The 24,329-nt window shown below is 46.9% G+C and overlaps 1 protein-coding gene across 8 annotated transcripts in view; it reads left to right on the plus strand.

Moving 5' to 3' along the window:
• Banp (BTG3 associated nuclear protein) overlaps positions 1-24,329 on the plus strand; it is an 82,646-nt gene that overhangs the window by 744 nt on the left and 57,573 nt on the right. For 4 of the 8 annotated variants that reach the window (XM_027932952.3, XM_071604949.1, XM_071604951.1 and 1 more), the window contains exon 2: positions 19,658-19,814. In XM_027932952.3, coding sequence (XP_027788753.1) covers positions 19,727-19,814 — 88 coding nt within the window. In that variant the 5' untranslated portion in view covers positions 19,658-19,726. The remainder of the gene's footprint in view (positions 1-19,657; positions 19,815-24,329) is intronic. The other 4 variants (XM_071604950.1, XM_027932960.3, XM_071604953.1 and 1 more) reach the window with 1 other exon arrangement.

Below are 24,329 nucleotides of genomic sequence, written 5' to 3' on the forward strand. Positions count from 1 at the left end.
TTCCAGGTATTCTTCCTCCCCTTGGAGAGGGAGCCTCTTCCCTCCCTGGGCGTCCTTAGAATCTTGTCTTAGGCTTTATGACAATTCATAGTGTGCACAAGTGCGTGGAGTCCCACTCGAGTGCTCTTTGACCCTGCTGCTGTCCGTAAGCTCTGGCACTTCTCTGGAGTCACTTGACAGCTTTCCCTTAACATTTGGCTCTTTCCTCTTTGAAGAATTCCTGTTAGTGGGTGGTAAGCATTACATTCACCTCTTGAAACTTGTCTTTACCTTTCATTTCTAGGAAGGACTTCGATTTGTTTTATAATCCTGTTTAAAAATTTTTCCCCACTACGGGGGGTTGAACCCAGGGGCCCTTCACCGGTGAGCTACATCCCAGCCCTTTTCGTTTGTCTTGAGACAGGGTCTTGTTAAGTTGCTTAGGACCCTGCAAAGTTGCCCAGGCTGGCCTGGCACTTGTGATTCTTCTGCCTCAGCCTCCCAAGTCACTAGGATTATAGGAGTGTGCCATGGTGCTTGGCTTTGTTTTAAATATTTTTTTTTGTACAAACCTAATTTCTAAAAATGTATGTGTCCTGTTCTTTATTATAATAGACAACTGTTTTATAAATGTGTTATTTCCTAGACGCTGAGAAGTGAGGATTCTTTTAGGTTCTCTTGTGTTTAAATTTCTTGTTTAATGGCACTTTTTTTTTTTTTTTTTTGGTAAATGTTGACTTCTTGCCTTACATGGTAGGTCCTCCTCCAATATTTGCATTATTATTGTCTAAGGCAAGAGGAAACTGGCACAGAACCCTGGGTCTGTATGGGGCTGGTTTTGAAAATGGGTGGGTTTCCTCTGGGAGCTTGGTACAGTGGGACCTGGAATTCCAGATTTACACATTTTCTTTGGGCTGAGCATCTTCTCTCTAGAAGTCCTCTTTGCTTGGGGTCTACTCCACCTGTCTTTGTGGGGGCCTTAGCAGAAGCTGACTTTAGGAAGCAGGCCTGGCCCCCTCTGCCAAGGTCTTCAGCCTGCTCATGGGCTTCTGTGGGGCCTAGAGCCCCACTCCCTGTGTTGCCTGGGTTGGATCCTCTGTCAGAAATTAGTGAAGCCTTTTGCTTGCCTCCACATTCTCTTTCTTGTGGGTTTATTATCTCTATTAATAAAAAAATAATTTTAAAAGAATAGGTTGGTCAGTCACTTTGAGCAGGAATTCAAAACTTTTCTTCACCCCACTCTCCTACCTCCTTGAAGTCTTGGTGATATGTCCACCAGCAGAAGGGAGAGGTGTCAGGTCCATACTTCCTGTAGCTGTCTCAAATTGAGAGAATGGTTCTGGCTCTGCAGACTTGGAAGGGGCTTCAGGCTTAGCTGGGGAAGGTCAGTCAGACCTGTGCAGCAAACACTGCGATTTCAGACTCTTGGCTTCTCCCAGGACCAGGTATACTGGGCCGAGCTGGGCTAGGGGCTCAGCACTCTGCAGTTTGAGGCACACCCGCAGTCAGTGATGGCTACACTTGGAGCATAGCCTCCGTGCAGTCCAGTGAGTCTCCCACATGCCAGTTGTGCGAGATGATTTTAGCTCTGTCTGCCAGAGGCTTGCTAGCAGAATGGTCCACAGCATGGATCAGCATTGCATTGTTTGAGTTTATGAAATCACCAGATCTATGGAATCAGAATTTAAACTTGGTAAAATTTTAATTTCAAGTAATTTTTAGTCATTACAGAAAAATAACAAAACTACTTTGGTCTATTTCCCCACTCTCTTCCCTTGCTCCCCTAATGTTGACATCTTACATAATGAAATAGCCATATAGAAACCAGAAACAATATCTTATTGGGGCTATTAAATAAGATATAGACCTTATTCAATTCAGTTTTCTACTTTTTTTTTTTTTTTTGATACTGGGGATTAAACCCAGAGGCTCTTATCCCCTGAGCCATATCCCCATCCCTTTTTGTTGTATATTTTTTAGAGATAGGGTTGCTGAGTTGCTTAGGGCCTGGCTAAATTGCTGAGGCTGCCTTTGAACTCTGAATCCTCCTGCCTCAGCCTCACAAGTTGCTGGAATTACAGGCGTGCACTACCATGCCCTTTGTTGTTTCAGTATCTAATATAGGTCGCTACTTGTGCGTTTAATTGTCATGCCTTTTCCAACCTGTGGTTATTTACCTAATCCCAAAGTATTACCATGGTACTACCATGGTATTTATAAATAAAATAGTAACTATACAGTGGAAAAACTCAGCAGGTGCCACCTGAAGCATACAATCAACTACCAATGTTAACATTACTGGTAATGAGACTTTGATGTCAACCCCCCATGATGTAGGCCGAGGACACATCACTTCTGGTGCTGGTGCCAGACGTGCAGTCTTGTCAAAGCGAAATGTTGAGGGATATTGACAAAACTGACCAGTGTTCCTCACAAGTGTCCTGGTCCTGAAGGTCAGAAACTCAGAATTTTTGGCAAGAAGAGGACCAGGTGATGCAAATGCACATTAACACTCAAGAAAGACCTCCGTGCCAGGAAATAAAGGCCCAAAACCTTGTTTTGTGAGTTGGTGAGTAGGTGCTCAGGAGACATTCTAGATGAGTTTGCAATGATGGTTTTTTTATTGATGGCATTCGGTATGGCTTATTTGTCTTTTTTCCTCATAGTTGTCATCTGTACTATGTAAATCACCCAACCTTAGTTCCATAAGTAAATTAATTACATGACACGGAAGTCTTTGACTTTTAAACATTCATGTAACTTACAGTACCCCTTCAGCTGCTGAAATCCTGAAAAACATTTTCTCTGGAAGAAAATATTCTTGGGGAGAATATATACTGAGGATCTCTACAAGAATGTCCAGATAAAAGCTTTAAAAAGTCCTCATACGCATGGTAAATAAAGATTTTTATTGTTTTGCTTTGTATGTATGATAGTCATAAAAAAAAGACACCAGGAACTGTTAAGTAGAAGTGCTGTGAACCGTTCTGAAGTATCCCTTTTGGGGAGGAGTTTTAGGGAATTCAAGAAGCAAATACTAGGAATCACTTGGTTTCAATTCTGCTGTTAAGAAGCCACGCTTGCTTGAGCTCATTTTGCCCCTGGCAGAAACATGCCAGGGTAGGCTGTACACCCTCCCAGCCTGCAGGCATCTGCTCCAAAGTGAAGTCATCCTCTCATCTTTATCCCTCTGGGCCTTGGCTTTGACTCCATGTGTCTGTTGCACAAGACTGCTCTGCCCACCCCTCTGCCCTTACTTCTCAGGAGCAGAGATAAAGAAACACTGATCCCTTCACTTCAATCCCCGGTACAGAGTGAAGTGCTATCCTGTGTGGATGGAATAAGTCAGTGGAGCTTGGAACTGGCCCTGGATCCCAGTGGAGGAGCTAGCGTCTCTGCAGCCTGGAGCCTGGAAATATTCTTGAATTAAAATATAACGGAACATTGACATACACAAGCAGGTTGTATGCTTGAAATACTGTAAAGTCATATGAAATTGGTGCCTATTGAATTGACTTCTCTGCATCTCTCCTGTGTGCCTGATCAAGAGCTGTCCAATTTTATTACATGTGCTGGAACATCGTCCCCCATGGTGGAGTGGACAGTGAGATTTGCTTCTTGTAAGGAGCTTCGTATTTGGGAAAGAGAAGACAGAAAAGGCCAAAGAGGGTGAAAAGACTGGGATAGATTTTAGCTAAACCACTGGGTTGATAGGGGGAATGGAGTGCATGTGAACTCAGGCTACCGTTGCCTTTCTTCAGGTGGTCTGTTGCATAGAAAGTGACTGAGTGGGTGGGAAACCTGTCTGGTGGGGGCTTCTGCGGACTTGGGGCAGGGCCCTGTGCTGACATAACCTTTTAGTAATAAAGACCTCTGTGCCACCAAGAATGCAGCTGTGTCTTCTAGTGATTTTTCCTTTTTTTTTTCTTCCTCAAGATGGAAAGTCATCAAATGAAGCAAAGTTTAGTAGGAGATGGGTTTGGATAAAATGAAGTGAAAACTGTGTGTGCTGTTGGTATTTCCTTGTTGGTATGAACTTTGTTTCCTTCAAATGTGGCAGAAAGCTAATTCATCTTAACCTAAAGACCCAGGGGAGGCGTTAGGCCGTGGTTCTGCTGCCTTCGTGAAGAGCAGCTCTGCAAGCTTGGGCAGTAGCTGGCTAGGATAGGGATGGCCTCAGGTGTCCACACAGTCCATCCTTTTGAGCATGGCTCATTGGTGGGAGCCAGGGATGGTCCTGGGGAATGGCGCACCACTGCTGCCATGCTGCCCTTGCACCTGGATGCCTCCTGAAGATCTCAAGTGACTCACACCTGCGTGGTTTCAAACCTGATAAGCCTGGGGGTCCTATTTCCAGTTAGATGTTTCTGCTGTCAGCGGGCACAAGCAGCTTGCACATCGTGGTTACACTGCAGAATGGGTGACAGTGAGGGACCGCATATAGGACAGTGGTTCCATAAGGTGGTGCTGCCTCTGACCTTTGGCTACCTAGGCACACCTGGGAGGTCCACTGGAGAGTGGAATTGCCAAAGATGAAGCTTTCGGTTTGCATCCCTGTCATTAAGCAATGCCAACTGTAATAGGCCTTTCAGTTTTAAAACAATGTGGATTTTAAAGATTTATAGGATTCAAATAATTTCATTTTTTTTCCGCAAAGCAAGGGTTTAATTTTTTATGTTTTATAGTATTTTAAAATTTCACAATTCAGATCTGTACAAAATGCATCCATGTAAGGGAGATAAGCTGAAAGGGGTGAAAGATGAGCAAAAACGTGGGCTCTGGGGCTGCCTCACGAGCACAGTGGTTGACAGCAAGTTCCGTTTGACTTGCTTCGTGAGCTGTTCAGGAGCAGTTGGCCTGCTTCTTTGCTTCACTGGGGCTTCTGTCCATCCACTCTCCATCCAAATCAGGAATTCCTCCCTGTAGCTCACAGGAAGTGAAGGAGGCTCTGGCCCAGCCCTGCAGGAAACAACCTCACTGATCCTCCCAGTGTTGTTCCCAATTGATTTGTTCTTCAGTCTCCATGCAGTTTCAAGACTGGGAAGATGCCATCCATGTCATTAAATGCTTGGGAGCTCTAGAGCTGAAATTGAGTAACTGGAGGACCAGATAAAATGTATTTGGCTTGGTGGTTTCTGTCATGACTCTGAACTCTGCCTTGGAAAGCGGAAGCCAGAATGGACAAGGCTGTACCCCAATAAAACATTTACAGAAGCAGACAGCTGGCTGAGCCAGGGACTGTAGTTTGTGGACCCCATGCTTTCTACTAAAACCAGTGGGAGCTGGACAAAGTGTGCCCAGGGTGGGAGTGGACTCGGTGAGAGGCTGAGAGGAGCAACTTGGTGCAGGTGCTCTGCAAAGCCCATTCAGCACGGTCTCCCCTGGACCTCTGCTGTCTCTTGTTACAGATGGTTCTGCCAGTGCCTCCCGCACCCCGGCTCTCAACTTGCCATCTTGGGTGGTGGGGCAGATCTGGGGGAAGCCACTGAAACATGTAATTTCTCTGGTGAAGGCGCTGAGAGTATAGATCATAAACAGTTTCTATAGGGAACATCTGCCTCCAACATGTCTGTGGCAGCCCTTCTCAAGTGTGATCAGCATTAAGTAAACCAGTTCCCATGGACAGTGCATCCATCCTTTTTCTATCACTGCCTTTCTTTGGAAAAAAGCCCCAAGGTCTCTTAATAGGCATAGGGCTTATATGTTTGTTTTTAATAATTTCAGGCTTTGAAATCACAGGAAAAATATAAAAACTTGTGTTATAGTCTTTTCCATATTCTGAAACATTAATGTTTTATATTTTATTCATCTACTTGACAGCTCTCCCTCTTTGCTTATATCTTCCCATGTTTTCACCTTGATTCTTAAATACTTAAATGGCTGTTAACTAAAACAAGACGTTCTCGTATACAACCTATAATATAGTTATCAGAATCAGGAAATTTATTTTGGTATCTGTTATCTAAGCAGATCTTATTTAAATTTTACTAGCAATCCCAGTGATGCCCTTATTGCAAGAGAAAAAGGCTCTTCTGTGGACTTTGGATGTGGTTTTTCCCATGAACAGTTGCTGCGTCTCACATCACAAATTTGGCACCAATCTCTCTACAAAATAGAATTCAGTAAAGTTAAAATTATCAGAATTTTAACTTTGAATTCAGAAGCCAGGTGCTCCTTAATGTGACCTCCCTGTAGATGTGTTTCCAGCTCTGGGAGCTTTGGTTACCCTCGTGGTGGTTGTGGGAGTTCCTGCAGCGCTCCTTGGCCGCTTACACCATGTGCCCCAGTGCTCTTGAACTCGAGAGTCTTGGCATTGGCTTTATTTCAGGTGCATTAGCTTTCAAACTTTGGGTCTAAACCCAAGTCAGTTTATCAGCCCGCAGCTAGCATTTAAAAATAGAGGAGCGTGGTTCTGCAGTGCAGGTGAGCATGGTTATTTCACATTGCAGATTCCAGTTGAAGTATGGCAGCCACTCTCCAGCTGCAGATTGTTGTGAGTGGCATTTGACTGGGCTTAGGTACCTTTGGATGTCATATATAAAGTTGTAAAAAGACCATCTCTGTAGGGTAGTGGGGCTAAGTTTAGCATATGGTGTTAGCTGCAGTTTACCATTTAGTCTCTCATGCAGTGGTGTGTGACTTCTGTGGGGATCCACTGATTTCCTTACAACAGGTAGCCCACCAGTGAAGCCAAGCGTCAACTCCTGGTGCATGGCTGTTTGCCGAAGGGAGGAGCTGGACCAGAGTGATTGGGGGCTATGGGATCTAGCCCTATGAATGGGAAGGATTCTCCAAGGAGCAGGAGGCCTTGGCAGCTGGGAATGAGGGGCGAGGCTCCCAAGAGGGCTTCAGCATGACTTCTGCATGTGACAGAGAATTGGGAAGTGGTGTAGTGCCTACCATGAGGATGAAGATCATTATTGAGGTCACTGTTGTGCCCCAAATACCTGCCATGAAGTTTGGGACACTTTTCTGCTGAGGACCAGAGTCTAGGTGTTTTTTTTTTCCTGGGTGGGGCATAGGGTGTCTGCTCCTTGGTCTGCTGTTGTATCGTGAGAGCAGCCACATACAGTGTGCACATAGCCGGCCATGGCTATGTTTCAATGAAACCTTACTTGTGGACACTGGACTTTGAACTTCGTGTAATTTTTATGTCATGAAATATTGTTCTTCTTTTGAGCCACTCCCCCGACTAACTACTTTTTCCAGTACTAGATGAACCTAGGAGCACTGACTTACATCCCCAGCACTTTTCATTGTATTTTAAGATAGGGTTTCCTTAAATTGCCCAGGTGGACCTTGAATTTACAACCCTCCTGCCCTGGCCTCTCGAGTAGCTGGGATTGCAGGTGTGTGCCATCATATCCAGCCCCCAACTATTTAAAATTGTGAGCCCATTATTGGCTCTTGGGCTTCATAGAAATAGATGGGAAATGGGTTTGGCTTGTGGACCCCACCTTCCCACCCATGGCCTCAGTTGCCTCTGTGCAGTGAAAAAGTGGAGCAAGGTCACATGCAGGCTGGCTGTGGATCGGACTGGGAAGGGTTTGGGCCCTACACAGGAATGGTGCTAATGCTGTAAGTGGAGGATGGCCATAGAAGATGCTGGAACTGGGCTCCACAGGGAGGAACTTATTGAAGAGCACAGTCTGGAAGGTACTGACAGGCTGGCCTGGAGGGCTTGGTTCCTGCTCGGCCATTTGTGGTTTGGGAGGGACACAGGGAGCACACTGTAAATGTGGCGTGCCCTGCAGAGGTGGCATTTACACCATAGAGCCATTTGCAGCCTGGGGCCTTGGCAAGAGTGTTCGTCGATGACAGGTATGAGCAGAGAAGGGGACATCAGGGGAACTGGCAGCAGGGGGACCACCAGTACCTGGCCAAGGTCAGTATTGAAGGCTAGCAGATCAGGAGAGGAACAGGGCCTGCAGGCTTCCTTCCTGAGCAACTGGAAGCCTGGGTGGCATCCCTTTGAACAGTTCTTATAGGGAAAAGAAGCCAGTGGTCAGGTGAGGAGAGTTCAGCTCTAGGGGGCTGGCACGGACGATCCGAGTGCCAGTAGCCTAGACATGGTTGTCTTTTTCTATGTGCTGCTGTTTGCACTGGTGCCAGGGAGTTGGTGATGGGCAAGATTGCTGTTGCTTGAGCTTGAATCAAGGCTGTGGCCCCAAATTATGTTTGTGTTGTCCTGTTCTCCACTGCTTTGCAGTTAAAACCACTCAGAATGTCCTTGATAAAGTAGTGAAGTCATTCTATTAAGTAAATCTCTCCCAGACCACACACAGCTGAGCAGAAACCAAAGACCCTCCAGTTCCAGCCTGTCGGTAACTTCTGGGTGGTGCTCTTGCAATGAGCTCCTCCCCATAGAGTCCAGTTCCATCTCTTTCGATGGCTATCCTCTCCTCAGGCTTTCGTGCTGAGCAGGCCTCTTGATCCTCTGTGATGAAGTGAAGTGTGCAGAAGCACGCCTGCATTCCCAGCAGGTGGGTTTCCAGGACAGGCCTCTGCAGTTGGGTTGCTAGCTCAACCTCTGTGAAAGAAAAATTTACAACCTGATTTTTTTTTTTCTTTTACAAAATGATCAGAAGCCTGCCATTTCAGAGAAAACCACTAATGGGATTTGTTGCAAGTGACATCATTTGAGCTGTTAAGTAAAAATCTTGTTGGAAAGCTTGTATCTGCCACTGTGAGCCCAGCAGTACCCTCAAGGAGGATGTCAGTGCCAGTGTTAATGATCATGATGCTTTTTGGCATGTGCAGTGCCCAGTTGTACGAGGGCAGTGGGACAGGTTGCTGAGACCCCCAAGAAAATACCCAGAGACAGCGTTATGAGGCACAGGGCTGAGCCGAGAAATGCTTGCAGGGAAGGTCCGGCGACAGCAGGCTGACAGCATCTGTATCCCTTACTGCTTTGCTGAGCAGGGCCTCTTCTCTCTCAGTGTCTTGTCCACGGTGGCTGCCTGGATGAGTGACAGGTCCTTTTCACAGTGCCCTCCGTTCTGCTCCCTCCCCAGTCAGGGGTTTTATATGTCAGGCTGCAGGAGCAGGGACACCGTCAGCATTGGTTCACTTAGTTTGCTTGTCTGAGCAGCATCCCGAGGAGCAGCTGTCCTGGTGTGTGGGGAAGAAAGTGGCTTTCTACAGTTAACACTGTCTTGTCCTCCTCTCAGTGTACACAAGAGAAAGCCAGCATCCTCCAAGGTAACGGGGTCTGGGCTTTCCACACCAGGCTGCTCTCGTTGTTCCCATTGTCCCACTTTCTTTGCTAGGTTTCTGGGAATAGAAAGGGGGCATCCAGGGACTTGTTCCACTGTCCCCCATTTCTTTAAGGATGACACACTTGTGATGTCATGTAACTGCAATATCGGGAAGACCTGCTCAGCAAGTCTTGTCGGTGATGGACACAGGTCACACTTGGGCAAAAGCTCCACTTCCTGTGCAAGGCAAGTGGGTGGACCCTAGAGTGGTCAGTGTGGAAGTTCACCACTGTATTCATGGGTCACACTGCAGCTAGCCTTCAAGGAAGAATAAAAGACTTGGGTTTTGGTGTCTCCTTGTGAGGCTGGGCTTTTGTCACAGGATCAGCCAAAGCCACCCGTCTCAACAGTTTAGAAACAGATGCATTTCCTTGCTGTTGAACTTGGCATTAAAGAGATTTGTAAAAGTGCAAAGCAATGTCCCTTGATAAAGTTTTGTTTTTTTTTGAAACTATAGTTATTTTTCATAAAAAATGCTTTGTTCATTTGTAATATGTTGATTTTTGTAATTCTTATTTATTTTTGTAATAAATAATAAATATTAAGGAACAGTGCCTAATCAATAGTCTTACATTTTTGTGCTGTAATTTCAAATATGGAATATTGCCAGAGATAAGAATGCAGGCACGGCTCTTTGGAGGCCTCGGTAATTTAAAATGTTGAGGGGGTCCTGAGACTAAAAGGTCAGAGGGTGTCTGCCATAAAGTGTGAAGCCTTTTCATTCATGTCTCTAGATTCTGCATACTAATGTGATCAGGGTTAACTTTTAACCATACACTTAAAAAATCAACTCCTGCCCAAGCATTTGGAGTTGTGATAATGATCTTTGAACTTATTTGCTTAAATGCTTAGGCACCGGGGTGTGTTCCTGTCCCAGAAGGCTGCCGGGAAGTTGTTGTGCACCTGCCACAGCCTGCCCTGCTGCCCTCTGCTTGGCTGGGCACCCTGCAGGCTGAAGCCAGCTGCGGCTCAGGACTGCAGCAGGGCTGTCCGCTCCTGCCCCTGTGGCTCATGTTGAGGACGTGTACCTGTGTCAGGCGAATAGAAGTGGAAGTTTGAAGATTAATCAAACATTAGGAACATAAGTGGGGAGGACCTGACCTGAGGCCAGTTTGCCTCCTTTCCTGATTTTAAATTTAAATTAAGTATTGCCTGAAGTTTCCCAAGAATATGTGGATACCCAGGAAAAAGTAGTTCTGGCTTCTTCCTGAGTTCTTCATCCCGAACAGCCAATTACAGTCTTTTTAAAAATTTCTCCCCCATTTCAATCTTAGCATATTCTAGCTCAGACTAATTTTGGGCTAAAAAAAAGTAAGCTGTTTTATACATATCTCCATTTAATAAAAGTCGATTGCTGACTTCACACTGGCTATTTATTTTATTACAGCTCTTATATCACAAAAGTGTTAAGTTGAACGGGGTAGTCTTCCATCTCCCATGTTTCCTTGTTCCTGGAGACATAGCTTTCTAACTGGATGCTTAATGATTTCTCCAAGAGAAAATGAAATTGCTGTCCTTAATTTTTCTGGCATTGTGGACTTAAGCATTCTAAGTCAGATTGGCCAGACGTCTTAAGAGGGAGATGGCATGGCATGAAGAATGGGGACATCGTGTGGCCAGGTGAGGTTCCCTACCATGCTGCCATGTTTCCAGGGCCTTTTGTGTGCTATTGCACACACTGGGTGCCTTAGGTTTAGGATCCCGTCTCTTGTGCTTGGACTGTTCCTGGCTTGGAGGCTGCTTGCCAGCAGGGAGTTGGATTTTGTCATCTCTCTGGGTTGGACTAGCAGTAGATGTGTTTTTTCCCCAGGGCACATGGGATGAGACAGTTGCTCCTTCCAGGAGAGCATCCCCAGCCTGGGAGGTTGTGTGTGTGAATTGTAGTTTCTTGTTTTCTGTGGATGTGGCCTCATTCAGATCATATGCAGCATGGATGCTCTCATCACGGGTTAGTGTAAGAAAAAGCTCCATGAGGAATACCTGTGCTCTAAAACTGGATGGAAAAGAATCCATTTTGTCTTTCCTCCCAAGTGACCTGTGTGATGCTGTTCACTAGTGACCAAGGGTGCCCCAGGGAGAGACCTCCCAGTTTGGAACACAGGGGCTTTATGGAGTTATTTTTTCTTGCTATTTCCTTTCACATAATGAGAGCTGATAATCTGTAGTGTTTTCTTTTTTAACCTTTACTGCTGAAGCTGTTTTGAGAAAAATTATTTCAGGGCTGGGTCTGTGGCTCTAAGGGAGAGCTGTCGCCTGGCATGCATGAGACACTGGGTTCGATCCTCAGCACCACATAAAATAAAGTTATTGTGTCCACCTATAATTAAAAAATAAATATAAAAAAGAAAAAAAAAAGAAATTATTTCAATTGAAATAGCTTTTCTTTTATTCCTGTTTTGAAGCCTTCACGGTTTTATTTTATGGGTTCCAAAAATACTTGAGTAATAGCAAAATTAAAAATATATTTGCAGTTACCTATTTCAGCTGATGAACAGCTACTGTTGTATGTTATTGACATGTATAACTGTTTGTTTTATTATCACTGTTAATAATGGGTCATTTACATTATTTAAAAAATATTTTTTTAGATATTGATGGACTTTTATTTTATTCATTTATTTATATGTGGTGCTGAGAATTGAACCTAGTGCCTCCCACATGCTAGGCAAGCCTTCTACCACTGAGCCACACCCCAGCCCCTCATTTACATTTTTAAAAAATATTTATTTATTTTTTTTAGTTTTCGGCGGACACAACATCTTTGTCTGTATGTGGTGCTGAGGATCGAACCCTGGCCGCATGCATGCCAGGAGAGCACGCTACCACTTGAGCCACATCCCCAGCCCTCATTTACATTTTTAAAGTAACCATTTAGATTTATGTAGGTGATTTTACTGCAGCTTTTCTTGAAATGAGAACATAGACACAAAGAACTTTGAAGACCTTAATCTATGGTCTTTATTAATTTTTAACTTAATATTCTTGATTAACATGATGATTGTACATATTCATAGGTTCAAGTGTGGTGTGGCCACATGTGTACAGCATGCACTGATCGAGTCAGGGTAGTGAGGGTTCCCCTCAGCGGGATTTTCCTTGGGAATGCTGACACCACACCTGTGCGGTGTGTGACTTGAGCAGCATGTTCTTCTGGGTTCATTGTGGGTATAATAACTGAGTGCTGGTGCCTGCACACCCTGTGTTAGGCCTGAGCAGAGCCACGAGAGCTCCTGCCCCCGTGGGGCTCCCTTCTAGGTGACGGATACTATGATATATGGAAGGTTAGGAGGAAAGGGCCGAGGAGTGGGTGCTGATGGGGCCCAGTTGGGTGTGGTCAGGGGTCACTGAGGAGATGGTGTGGGAGCCCAGGTTGGGACGAGGGACCAGGTGGAAGTCTGGCTGGAAGGGCTTTGTGCTGGGTCCTGCCTGAAGAACTTGGGGGCTAATGGGACGCAGTGAGCAAGGAGCGGCATCCTGAAGGGGACTTATAAGGGGACCGTTGCCCGCATTTGCTTCAGAGGGTCCAGGAGTGTCCCAAGGTCTTTGGAGCTGGAACTGGACTGACCCTTGCTGAATGTGATCCCAGAGCCGTGTTGGAGGCTATCACTGGGCAGGCAGAAGCAAGAGACCAGAAGAGAGCAGTGCGTAAGTCTAGATGAGGGGACAGACCTGGGTCTGGACAGGCGGTGGACTGGTGAGATGAGGCCAGAGTCTGCGAGAGGGCAAAGGAAGAACCAGTCAGCACAGGAGGTTTTGACCCGAGTCGCTGGGAGGTGAGGTGGGAAGAGAGCCTGGAGGGTGCTGCGAGCTCAGTGCAGAGGTGCTGACCTGCTGACCTGCAAGCAGCCCGGGAGCTATCCCAGGGCAGTGTGAGGCGGACCTGGTGTGCAGCAGCTGCAGCTCCTAGCTTCAGAGCCGTCAGGCCAGACTGTCGGGTGCCACTGCCCCTGAGCAGAGGGTCCAGCACCGAGTCCTGGGTGCTGCAGCAGGGAGGTAATTCAGGGTCATCAGAAATAGGCGTTGGTGGCCTGGGGGGCAGTGCAGAGCAAAGTCCCACAGGAGCAACAGGGGGATGGAGGGTGGAATGTGGGGATCCCTCCTGGAGCAGAGCAACTGAGGTGGGCGGGCTGTCATGTGACCTCTGGTGGCATGGGGAAAACTGGTCTGGACACAGAGGTAGCTTTGAAGATGGCAGCATGACTTTCCGGGAGACGTGGGGCCAGCCAAGCTGGGTGGGGCAGAGGTAGGGGAGCTCTTGATAGGTCATCAGTAGAATCCACAGGAGGAAGGGGTGGAGGTCTGAAGGGAGTGGAGAAAGTGTGCCTTGGGGTCTAGGATCCCAGAGGTGCCCATGGGCTTCAAGGATGGCTGGGCTTGAAGTGGCTTCTCTCTGTGGCCGTGTGTAGCTGGGCTCTCCCCAGCCTGTGCACTGAGGGGGCTTCGAGGCAGGTAATGAAAGGGCTCTCAGGTTCCTTAGGCTTGACGCTGTTGGCCTCATCTACCACTGTTTTGCTTTAGGAAAAGAGTTTCACAGGTAGCCAGTGAATAAATTGCTTATGGAAACTGAGTAGGTTGGAAGGTAGAGCACCAGGGAGGGAGCTCCTGCTGGCTGTGCCTCTTCCTCTTCCTGGCGGAGGCCTTGGAACGTGGGCACTGTATGCAGTTGCTGTGGACTTGGGACGCATGTGCAGTTAATTGTTAGGGAAAGGATGGGTGTTGTCATATGTGCTGCTCTGGAACTCCCTGTTTACATTTCTTGGTACGTGTAGTTAAGTCAGTCTGTTTTGTTCATGACCGCAGTGAATGGCTGTGCCACCCTTGACTTCGCTGTCTGCTGCTGTGGAGCATTTGGGTTATTGCAGGGGGCTGGGGGTGCCCTTTTTTCCACGTGTACCCTGGGAGATGGAGGTTCCAAGGAAAAACTGTCTAAGACTTTATTGAACATTGATCTCAACCCAGCTGTTTTATTATATTAAGACTGGACTATCCCCAGGACTTCTGAGAAATGACACATTTAATTTGCCAAAATGGCAACCACAGGCATTACTCTGTTCCAGTTTTTTTGGGCTCATTGCCTTGGTTTTTCTATTGAAACCTTCACTGTTAACAGAATTTTAAATGACTCTTTATCCTGGCAACAGAATCATTTTGAGTAAACAACTTGGATAACAGTGGCGTCCTCATTTGGAGGAGGTTAGGATACAGGGTTTTATGGTGAGTTCACAGTATTTTCTTAAGCCACTTGCAGAGCTTTTAGAAACCAGGGTAAAGCTTGCATTGGTCATTTCAAAAAGGTTTCCCCTGGCCCAACAGGCCAACAGGTATTTAACATGGAATGTGCGGACCCAGCCCATCCGTGAATGTGATTCCAGGGCTAACATTGTTTAAATAGGTTTTTTTCTTTTGTTCTTTCTTTTTTCTTTGCACATGCTAGGTAAGTGCTCCACCACTGAGATATATCCCAAACTCTTTTTTAAAAAGAAGTTTTATTTTGAGATAGTGTTTGGCTAAGTTGCCTAGAATAACCTTGAATGTGTATCCTCTTGCCTTAGCCTCCAGAATAACTGGGATTATAGGTGTGTACTACCATGCCTGGTTTAAAATCACAGGTTGGTTATTCTAATTTCTTATGAGGATGTCCTGGGGCAGAGAGCCTAGGACAGTGGGCAGTCCCGTGAAAGCGAGGGTCCGAGGGTCCGAGCTCCTCCTTGCGGCTCCCCCTTGCGGCTCCCCCACCCTTCAGCTCTTTTGTCCTGTCCTCATCCCAGGCCTGGAAACCAGCTGAATAGGGTATGGAGAAGTGCCCGGACCACATGCCAGTTCTCTTTTGAGGTGGTTTCCAGAGGTTTCTGTCTCTGTGTCCCATGACCACAGCTTGCTGTAGGGGAGGCTAGAGGCGCATCTGTCTGGTGGCCTTCTGCCCTGCTTAGGGGTCTTCATTGGGGAGCAAGGGGTAGGGGTACTGGGATAGGCAGCCTGCAGTTGTGGTATTTGTGTAGCCTCTAGAACTTAGTAAAACTTTGCCTGTCTTTTGTGCTTTTTCTCAGAAAAGAGTTTATATCGTCTTTTAAAACATTAAAAAAAATATTTTGAAAGCAGCCTGTGACCCTAAAATGTCTTAAATCCACCAATACAGAATTTGGTGGGGTGGCATTATCTGACTGAGGACTGCTGCCTTCATTAAGAAGTGTGGTTTATCCCTTAGCTAGTCTTGGCTTTGCTGCTTAGGTTGGAAGAGAAGACAGGATTTATGGCATGTGAGGTATGGATGCTCAATGTGACTGCCTGGCAACCTTCCCTCAAGTCCTGACATGGGTTAGCACCATCACACACTAGGCCTAGAGGCTCACCTGGGTCAAGCAGGGTGGAGCTGGTTACCGGGTAGATGGCCGAAGACAGTCCCAGCGCTGGCCTTGGGCACTGCAGTTTGGAGACTACCATGGTATCTCCTGGGTGGCCTTTGTCACACCTGTGGAGAGATGATGTTTCATTTGTGTTGTGCGTTACTAGGCACACAGAAGGCTGAGGATGCCACTTGATGATGTCCTGTGCACTCTGAGTAGGCTTGTGACCTTTTTTCTATTGCCATGAAGGAAGGAAATTAGCTCTTTGGCCTGTGTGCAACAAATATTTTTTCCTAGTTTGTTTGAATTTTCCCTTTTAAAATGTCCTTTTTATTGAGTGTGATGTAGACATAGAAATCAGAAGAGGGAAGGTGGACTAGGACACCTCCTAGGCCGCTCATGCCCCCATTACTACCCAGGCCAGGAGCGTGTGGCCGGCCACCCTTGCTCTTGGCACGCCCTTGCTTCTGTGGGACAGCACCTGTCTTTAGAGCTCCACTACCCAGGTTTCTACTCTTCAGTCCTGTAGTTTTGTCTGTTTTTGTTTAATGTTTGAAGTCTCCTTTAATTTCTGCACGCCTCTTATTATGGTGGGATCTAGAACGTCCCCCAAAGGCTCACGTGTGAAAGGCTTGGTCCTCAGTGCTGACGTGTTCAGGTTGGCCTCTTGGAAAGTGATTGGATCATGAGGGCCCTTATCTTATCAATGGTTCAATCCTTTGATGGATTAATAATTGATGGCTTTGATGGGAGGTGGTGGAGACTGTAGGGGCTTGGGATCTTGTTGGAGGAAGTAGGTCACTGAGGCTGTGTCCTGGAAGAGTGCATTTGCTTCTCGCTCTCTGCTTCCTGGCCACTGTGGGCAGGGCACCTGCCTCCCTTCCACCCTTCCACCATGATGTTCTGCCTCCCTCAGGCCCAGAGCAACGCAGCCAGCCGACCGTGGGCTGGACCTCTGAAATGGAGAGCCAGAATAGACCTGTCCTCCCCTGAGTTGCTTTTAGGTGTTTGTCACAGCAGTGAAAAGCTGACCAGTGCATCCCTGGTACTCCCCACCCCAGTACCGCTCAGCTGTGGTTTAATGGGTTATTTGTGGCATGCCCCCAGTCTGGGTTTGCTTTGCTGTCTGAATCTCTGCGGTGTTGTTCAGCAAGTTCTCCGGACCTCTCCATTTCCTGTGAGGGGTAGCATGGCTGTTCCATGGGTCACTTGCCATGGGTCACTTCTAGTACGCCAACCCTAAGTGTAAAGTACTTTGTTGAGCTGAGTGCGATGACACACACCTGTAGTCCCAGTAGCTCAGGAGACTGAGGCAGGAGGATCGTGAGTTCAAAGTGAGCAAAAGTGAGGCACTAATAAGTCAGTGAGACTCTGTCTCTAAATAAAATACAAATAGGGTTGGGGATGAGGCTCAGTGGCCGAGTGCCTGGAGTTCAATCCCGGTACTCCCACCAAAAAAAAAAGGTCCTTTGTTGAAAATGCATCAGTGCTCCATCCTGCCGAGCACCCTGGCTAGCAGCATAGCACACCAAGAGCAGTGGGAACCTTCAGGGTGTACACCTTGGCTGCCCATCATCAGCAGAGGGTCAGGAAAGACCAGTATTTGAGTGTGGTTCCTACTGAGTGTGTGTCACAACCATCAGAAAGTTGAAAACAGTGAGTGAAACCGCTGTAACTTGGAGCAGTCTCTTTAGTACTGCAGAAGGTGCTGGGCTCAGTGATACAGCGCTTGCCTTGCAGGTGTGAGGCCCTAGGTTCGATCCTTAGCACCACATAAAAATAAATAAATAAATGAAGATATTGTGTCCATCTACAACTAAAAAAATAAAAAACAAAATGTTAAAAAAAAAAAAAAGCTGCAGGGGGTCACTGAGCGCCAGTGTTCTGTGTGGTGCGCTTCCCCCTGGGCAGGGTGTATCCTCACTAATGAGGCAAACGCCGTGGGTCTTCCTGATATCAGCAACCGTGCCTTTCCAGGGTCCAGAGTCCTAGATTATTAGGAATTGCAAAATTATGACCGTTTCTTCTTCATTTCTCTGCTGTGATGATTCTGTTCAGAGGAGTGACACAGTTTGTATAGGAAAACAGGATAAACGCTTGATATATTATTACTATTTTTAAAAAAATTATGCTTAGTTCCCCAGTACCCTCCAAATTAATGAATTTAAAAATATTTCTATTTAACCCCATTGCAACTATCATCCTTATTGATGGTCAGTTTGTTTCCCCTTTGAGGAGGACTGGCTTCTTCTCGTTGGCCCCTGAGTCTTTTTGACACAACTCTGTGGTCTTTCTTTAGATCTGACATTGCAGGTGTTCTAGGCTCAGCTTGTGTATTACTGGCCTCAGACTTGGAGTCAGACATGTCTCCATGTCTCCATGGTCTCCTTAGGGGAGAGACGGCTTTTGGCACCATAACCTGGGCTCCAAGGGTGCAGGTGGTCACCCGTTGATTGCTGTTTCCATACTTCTGTAGTAGACAGAGGTGGAGTGTATATGAACTGTGCATGGAAGTTTGTACTTGGATTTCAGTTCTTAGCCCCCAGGCGTTTCCTTGACTCGGATTGCTGTACCTGCTTCTCCAGGCTCTTAAGGACATTAGGAATGATAATAGCACTCATTTGTACACAGAGCATTCCCAGAAGGGAGTGTAAACACTACTGCTCAATATGATTGCTGAAATTGTTACAGTTGGGTATGGGCTTCCCATTTTTCTCCCATTTAGGTGTTCCGCTCTGCCGTGTTGGGAGCGGGTGTCATCCACGCTGTGCTGTCTCCTTTGTGGGATTTGTCTGGGCCTACCCTGCGTGTGGGTTCAGAGCTCACCACTGACCTCCTGTGCGGCTCTTCCAGGGGTTGAGTCCTGAAGTTGTTTTTAAGCATGTTCTTCAGGAAGTGCTCATGGGATGCTACCTACTGAGTGCAGCATGTTGGTCACAGCTTGTTCCTTTATGCTTGAGAGTGATCTTGTCTGGTGTAGAATTCTTAGCTCATTTCCTTTCCTTTAGTATTGTAAATATGTTAGTTCATTCTCTTCTGTTCTGATGTAAGCATCTAATTTTCTTACCATTACTAAGTCATTTAGTCTTTTGCCTGGATGTGTAAAGAAATTTTTGAGTAGCATTTTTACATTTTTATTAGAATGTATCCCCCACCTTAGTGATTTACACCCCCCCCCCCCCCAACGGCTTTTGGGAGAGTTTTCTTTTTTTCTGTTGCTGTTTCTGGGAGTTGATGGGGCCTTATATTTTTCTATCACTGAGCTGCCCCTGGCCCAGGAGAGTTTTCTTGTATTTCATTTTTAGTATTTCATTTGATGGCTTTGGTTTTCGCCTGTAGAGTCTCCTCTTAAATGCATGTTGGGTCTTTTTTTTAACTCTCTTCTGTGCTACCTTTTCTTAAAACCTTTTCATCTATTTCTCTTCTTTACATTCTTAAAATTTTATTCATTTCTCTCCTTTTTGTATTTGTATTCTATTGTGTTATTTGCTCGGGTTCCTTCTAATCTAGTCTTTCTGAAATTACTTATTTAGATTTGGGTTGATAGACTGTACTTGGGATAATGTGGCCTCATTTCTGTTTTTGGAAAACAAAGTCTCTTGAGGCCTAATCCCAGTGCCATGTGGTGTGGGAGCAGGCATGGAGGCATTCTGGACATGGGACCAGCGGTCACATTGGAGACCAGTGGTGCTGTGCAGCTAGGACACTGTCTTTCTAGGGTGTGGCAGTCAGAGCAGGCTGAGGCCTGTGGGGAACAGGTAAGGGCAGGAGGTTGCAGGAGGCAGGTGGGGTGAGGTTCCCCAAACCCACACTAGGAAGCTGGCTTTGAAGGTGACCACAGAGTGGAGTGGGAAAGCGAGGCTGTTCAGTGGGGTTGGGCCTGCCCTTGAGAAGAGCCCACGTGATGCTGCCAAGCTGGGTCTATATCTCAGAGTGGGCCCTGCGTGGTCCGGGCACGAGGCATCCTGTAGTTCAGACCCATAGTACGGAGCTCCCCAGCACATGTGGTGGGAGTTTGTTGGCTTACATGTCATGCTCGTTAATGTTCCTCTCTGCTTTCTTGGTTTTGTTTTGTAGGTGACAGACACCCAGCGCCCTGTGAGCTGGACCCCTGCTTGCGGGCCGGCCCCTCTCTGCTCCTTCTGGATGATGTCAGAACAGGACCTAGCGGATGTGGTTCAAATCGCAGTGGAAGACCTGAGTCCTGATCATCCAGGTACAGAGCTGTGGGACAGTAGGTGAAATATTATTTTCTTTATTCCAGTAGTTTTCTTTCTTTTAAATTAAGTAGAGGCAACAGTGACGCATGCTGCATATGAGAATTCAAGTCATGGGGGCTGGGGCTGGGGCTGAGGCTCAGCGGTAGAGCGCTCACCTAGCACGTGTGAGGCACTGGGTTCAATCCTCAGCACCACATAAAAATAAATAAGTAAAATAAAGATATTGTGTCCAACTACAACTAAAAAAAAAAAAAATTAAAAAAAGAATTCAAGTCATGGTGGGTGAACAGTCAGCCCTCCTTGACTTACTTGACCACTCTGGCCCCCAAGTCCCTTCCCAGATGTGCAACTGCCCAGCACCTGCCCTCTCTGCACATCCTGCCACCTGCGTGCATTCTCTGATAGGCATGTGGGTCCACCATGTGAGCCTGTGGCTCTTGTGTTCCACACCTTTCTATCTCCAACTTGCCCTGTGTAGAGGCTGATGGTTTGAGCGACTGTGGAAGCTGTGTGTTGGTGAGAGTGAGTGAGGCTGGTTCTTCTTTTATCAGCCACGTGGTGTTCTATGTGTGGACATCCCCTGGTGTGTTGAGCTCTGCCCTCTGGAGGGCCATTCCATGCTACTTGCTGCTTTTCTTTTGTGTACAGTCATGTAGGGAAGAACCCTGCACCTATGTCTTAGCAAATGTTTTTGTAGGGTAAGTTCCCAGAAGCAGGATTGCTGAATATGTTTAACTTTTTTTTGTTACCAGGTATTGAACCCAAGGGCACTACACCTCCAGCCCTTTTCATTTTTCATTCTGAGAGAGGGTCTTTCTAAGTCTCCCAGACTGGCCTGGAACTTACAGTCCTCCTGCCTCGGCCTGCCGAGTCACTGGGATCACAGAGTGTGCCCCTGTGTCTGGCTTGTATATGTTTAGTGCTTTGGTAACACACTGACAGATTTTCCAGAACAGCTTGACTGACTGTGCTGACAGTGCTTGAGCACTACCTTCCTCTTGTCTGCTAAGCAGGCACTTTCTTTATGATACTGTACTGTGAGGCCTCGCATAGAGGTGACCCTCAGCATTACAGGAGCCTCCTCTGAAGAAACTTTGCCTGTACTTACTCATGCTACAAGAGTTCTTAGTAGGCTGTAGACTTGTGTATTTGCAGCTTGGCTGGGCTCAAAGTGACAAGAGCACTATCACTGAGTGTCTTGGTTGCCTGGCCATTCTTCAGGAATGTTAGAACTCGGAGCAGTTTTAGTCTGTGAGAAAGAATGCTGTCTCACTTGCGTGGTTTGAGGTGTAAATAGTTGGAGAAATTCTCTGGAAGTCACTGTGGTATGGAGGATCTCAAAGAGCAGAGCTGGGGGTGTGAGAGCAGCCGTGGGGTGCTGTTCCCCAGTCATTTGACTCATTACAAGATGCATCATCACTACACCTACCAGTTTTAGAAATGTCCATTCGTACCTGGCAGGTGAATGACTGTTTCTTTAGAAAACACATATACGTACTGCAATGCTGTGAAGAAAAAGGTTCATCACCTGTTTTCAGCAGCTTTGAACATTAAAGTTCCGACAGTTCTGCCTCCCAGGTAATGTTTTTGTAGAATATGCCCAGAGAAGGCTGGGGACCCTTTCATCCTGATTGTGTCACATTCTTGTTCCTTAAATGATGGGCGGTGTGGTTCCTGGCCTGTTTGTGAAGCTCCTCCTGTGTGCAGAGGTCCTGCGGTCTGTCTGCACATGGAGCTTGCCACCTCTGGTCCAGAAGCACGTGCACACACCCTGCAAATGCCCTGCATCCCACGTCTGCATCCAGAGTAGGTTCATGGTTAAGATTCTCCCTCACCAAAAAAATGACATAGTGCTTAAGACATAGGCAGTTCAGTATGAGCCCAGTTGGCAGGCAGGGTGGGCCAAGGCCTGTCCTGGGTGTGGCCAGTGGAGATGCTATGGGCATTGGAACCAGCTTTTGGAAGTGAGGGAGCAAGGATGAGTTCATATGGGAACCTGGGACTAGCCTGAGAGTGCTTGCATTGATTTAACTCACATGCCTTGGCCACACGCGTACCACTAACTTCCTTGAGACTAGGAAATGCAATCTAGAACATTCCCAGGAGTGAGAAGCAACGATCATACTGAAGAGCTTTGTGACTTTTCCATATTACCTTCTTATTACTTTTGAATGCCCCACAGTATATAAATACAAGTTGGATTGATTCGGCATCGGGCATGTGTATTAGTTTTTCTGATGCTGTGTAACGTGACCAAAATGTGTGAAAGACAGTCAAGAAAGAAGAAGTAAGAATCTCTCAAGAGTCCTGGCAGCCTAGCTGCTTTTAGATGGTGTGTATGTTCTCCCAGTTTTTGTTTTTTTTTTCCAGTAATATTCAAGACAAAGATTTCTAGGTTCCTTTGATCTTGCATGTACCTACCACATGTTGTATTTTACCTTTCTGAAAGTATGTAAGATTGTTGATTTCATCAGGCCTGTTGTTCCAGTTGATCCTGATGGCTTTAAAATGAACAAGGAGTCGTTTTGTTTAATACTGAAGGTAATGCATGCATAATTGTAAAGAGCAATGTGTGCAAAGATAGCAAAGTGCAGTGGAGAAAATAACTGCCACTTGCAGTCCCACTCCTGGTAGAAAGGTCCTGTGGGAACGCTGGCATGTGTACCTCTGTCTTCTCCAACTAGAACACTGCCTGTGACATACTGGCTTTGCTGACCTTTGCTTACAGCTGTGAGGTACTCCGTGTTACCAAGGGGCATGCATTCATTCTTAATTTCTTTAGTTAAAAAGAAACCAGCTGTGTCACCCCTGACAAGTCTCTGAACCTTTCTGGAATTTAGAAGGTTAAATAAAGATCACCAGGTTATCTCCATTCCCCCAGTTCTGGCATTGCTGCCAGTTTTCAAGTGAGAGTAAGGAGGCTTCAGCTAAGGTCCGAAGAACCCTGACTAACCAGGCACTCACCAGCACGGGCTTTCCTTTTTGCTTTGTTAAGTGAGAACTCTGCAAGGCTGGAGTTGTGTGCAGAAGCTGAGTGGGCGGCCAGTTCTGGGCTCCATGAGAGCTGGTCCTTGGCTCCAGACCCCTTGCTTCTGCACACTGCCCTGGCCCCAGGCCTGCTGGAGCCCGTGGCGCTTGAGTTCTGAGGGGGGTCATCTAGAGTGCATAGACCTGAAGGCACGGGTGCTCTCCCTGCTGTTGAGGTCTGGGAGGAGTACTCAGCATGTGTATGGGGCGGTGGGACCGAGAGGCCTGTGCACTGTGTTCTGAACATACCCCGGCAGCGGCCCTGTGCAGAAAGTGCAGGGAGGAGTGGTCCATTACAGGGGTGGCTCTCTGACTGTTGGGGTCACAGTGTGAATGGCTGTGAGTTCCTGCTCTTCTGGGAATGGCTTTCTAAGCAAGGTGGCATCTGAGGGCTGGACAGGATAGCAGTGGGTGTCTGTGGTCGAGGGGGTTGGTGGTTGGTGGTAGTAGAGAGGTGGTTGGGGTCAGTCAGCGCCACTAGAACGAGGGCCAGTCTGTTCACCCACCTGACTGCACAGTGTGGCTGTGTTCCAAAGAGGGCGATGGTCTGCAAGCTGCGCACAGGTGGTTCCGTTTGTGAGCTTCAGACTTGTGGCCTTTGGCTGTCAGAAGTGCCACAGTAAGGGCTGGGGCTGTGGCTCGTGGGGGAGTGCTTGCCAGGCACGTGTGAGGCCCTGGGTTGGGTCCTCAGCACCACATATAAATAAATAAAATAAAGGTCCATTGATAACTAAAAAAAGAAGTGCCACAGTAAATATGCTCACGTGTATGCATATATGTACTTTAATGTGTTTGTGGCGTGTTGCGTGTATGACATGTGTTCTTACATACTGGCACTCATTTCTATTCAGAGTGCATCAAAGACAGTAACCCGGAGCGCTGTCCCTGTATTGCTGAGATGAGGAGAGGTGCAGACAAAACTGCAATTAGGTGTCCTTGCCCCTTTTTCCTATGAGCATGTGTCACATGTGAACCTGTAGAAAGAGGTCGGAGGAGTACACCAGGGGCGCTGGGGGTTTCCAGCAGCACCTGCAGTGAAGTGAGCGAGTGCTCTTGGCATAAGGCCCAATAAAATGTGGACTGTGAACTTCCACCTGTGATTGCACAGTGTGAATGCTGAAGATAGAGTAGGTTTTGGAAGAGGACTGGAAGTGTGAGACAGATAGAAATGGGGTTTGCAGAAATGGAGCAGTGGTGGATGGTTTTGGCCTTTGCCTCTGTGGTTATCTGCAGTACTGTTTGTACTTGATTTTAGATGTGAGGAAGGCTGTTGGGGTGTGGTAGTAGGCCTGGAATTTGGGTTGACTTGCTTAGCCCCAGGGAGGCTGTGATGACCAGTTACTGGTGGTTTGCTCCTAGCTGCAGCCACACAGTGGAGGGGGGCTTCTGCATACGGCAGTGTGTTGAGGCTGAGCCGGTTTTTTGATTTGGAATTAGAGATATCTGACAAAACCTCATTTTAAGGTTGGAAAGAAATATAATTGAATGGTTTTAGCATGTCA

This window comes from Marmota flaviventris, chromosome 18 (genome assembly GCF_047511675.1).
Source record: "Marmota flaviventris isolate mMarFla1 chromosome 18, mMarFla1.hap1, whole genome shotgun sequence".
In the NCBI taxonomy this organism is placed as follows: domain Eukaryota; kingdom Metazoa; phylum Chordata; class Mammalia; order Rodentia; family Sciuridae; genus Marmota; species Marmota flaviventris.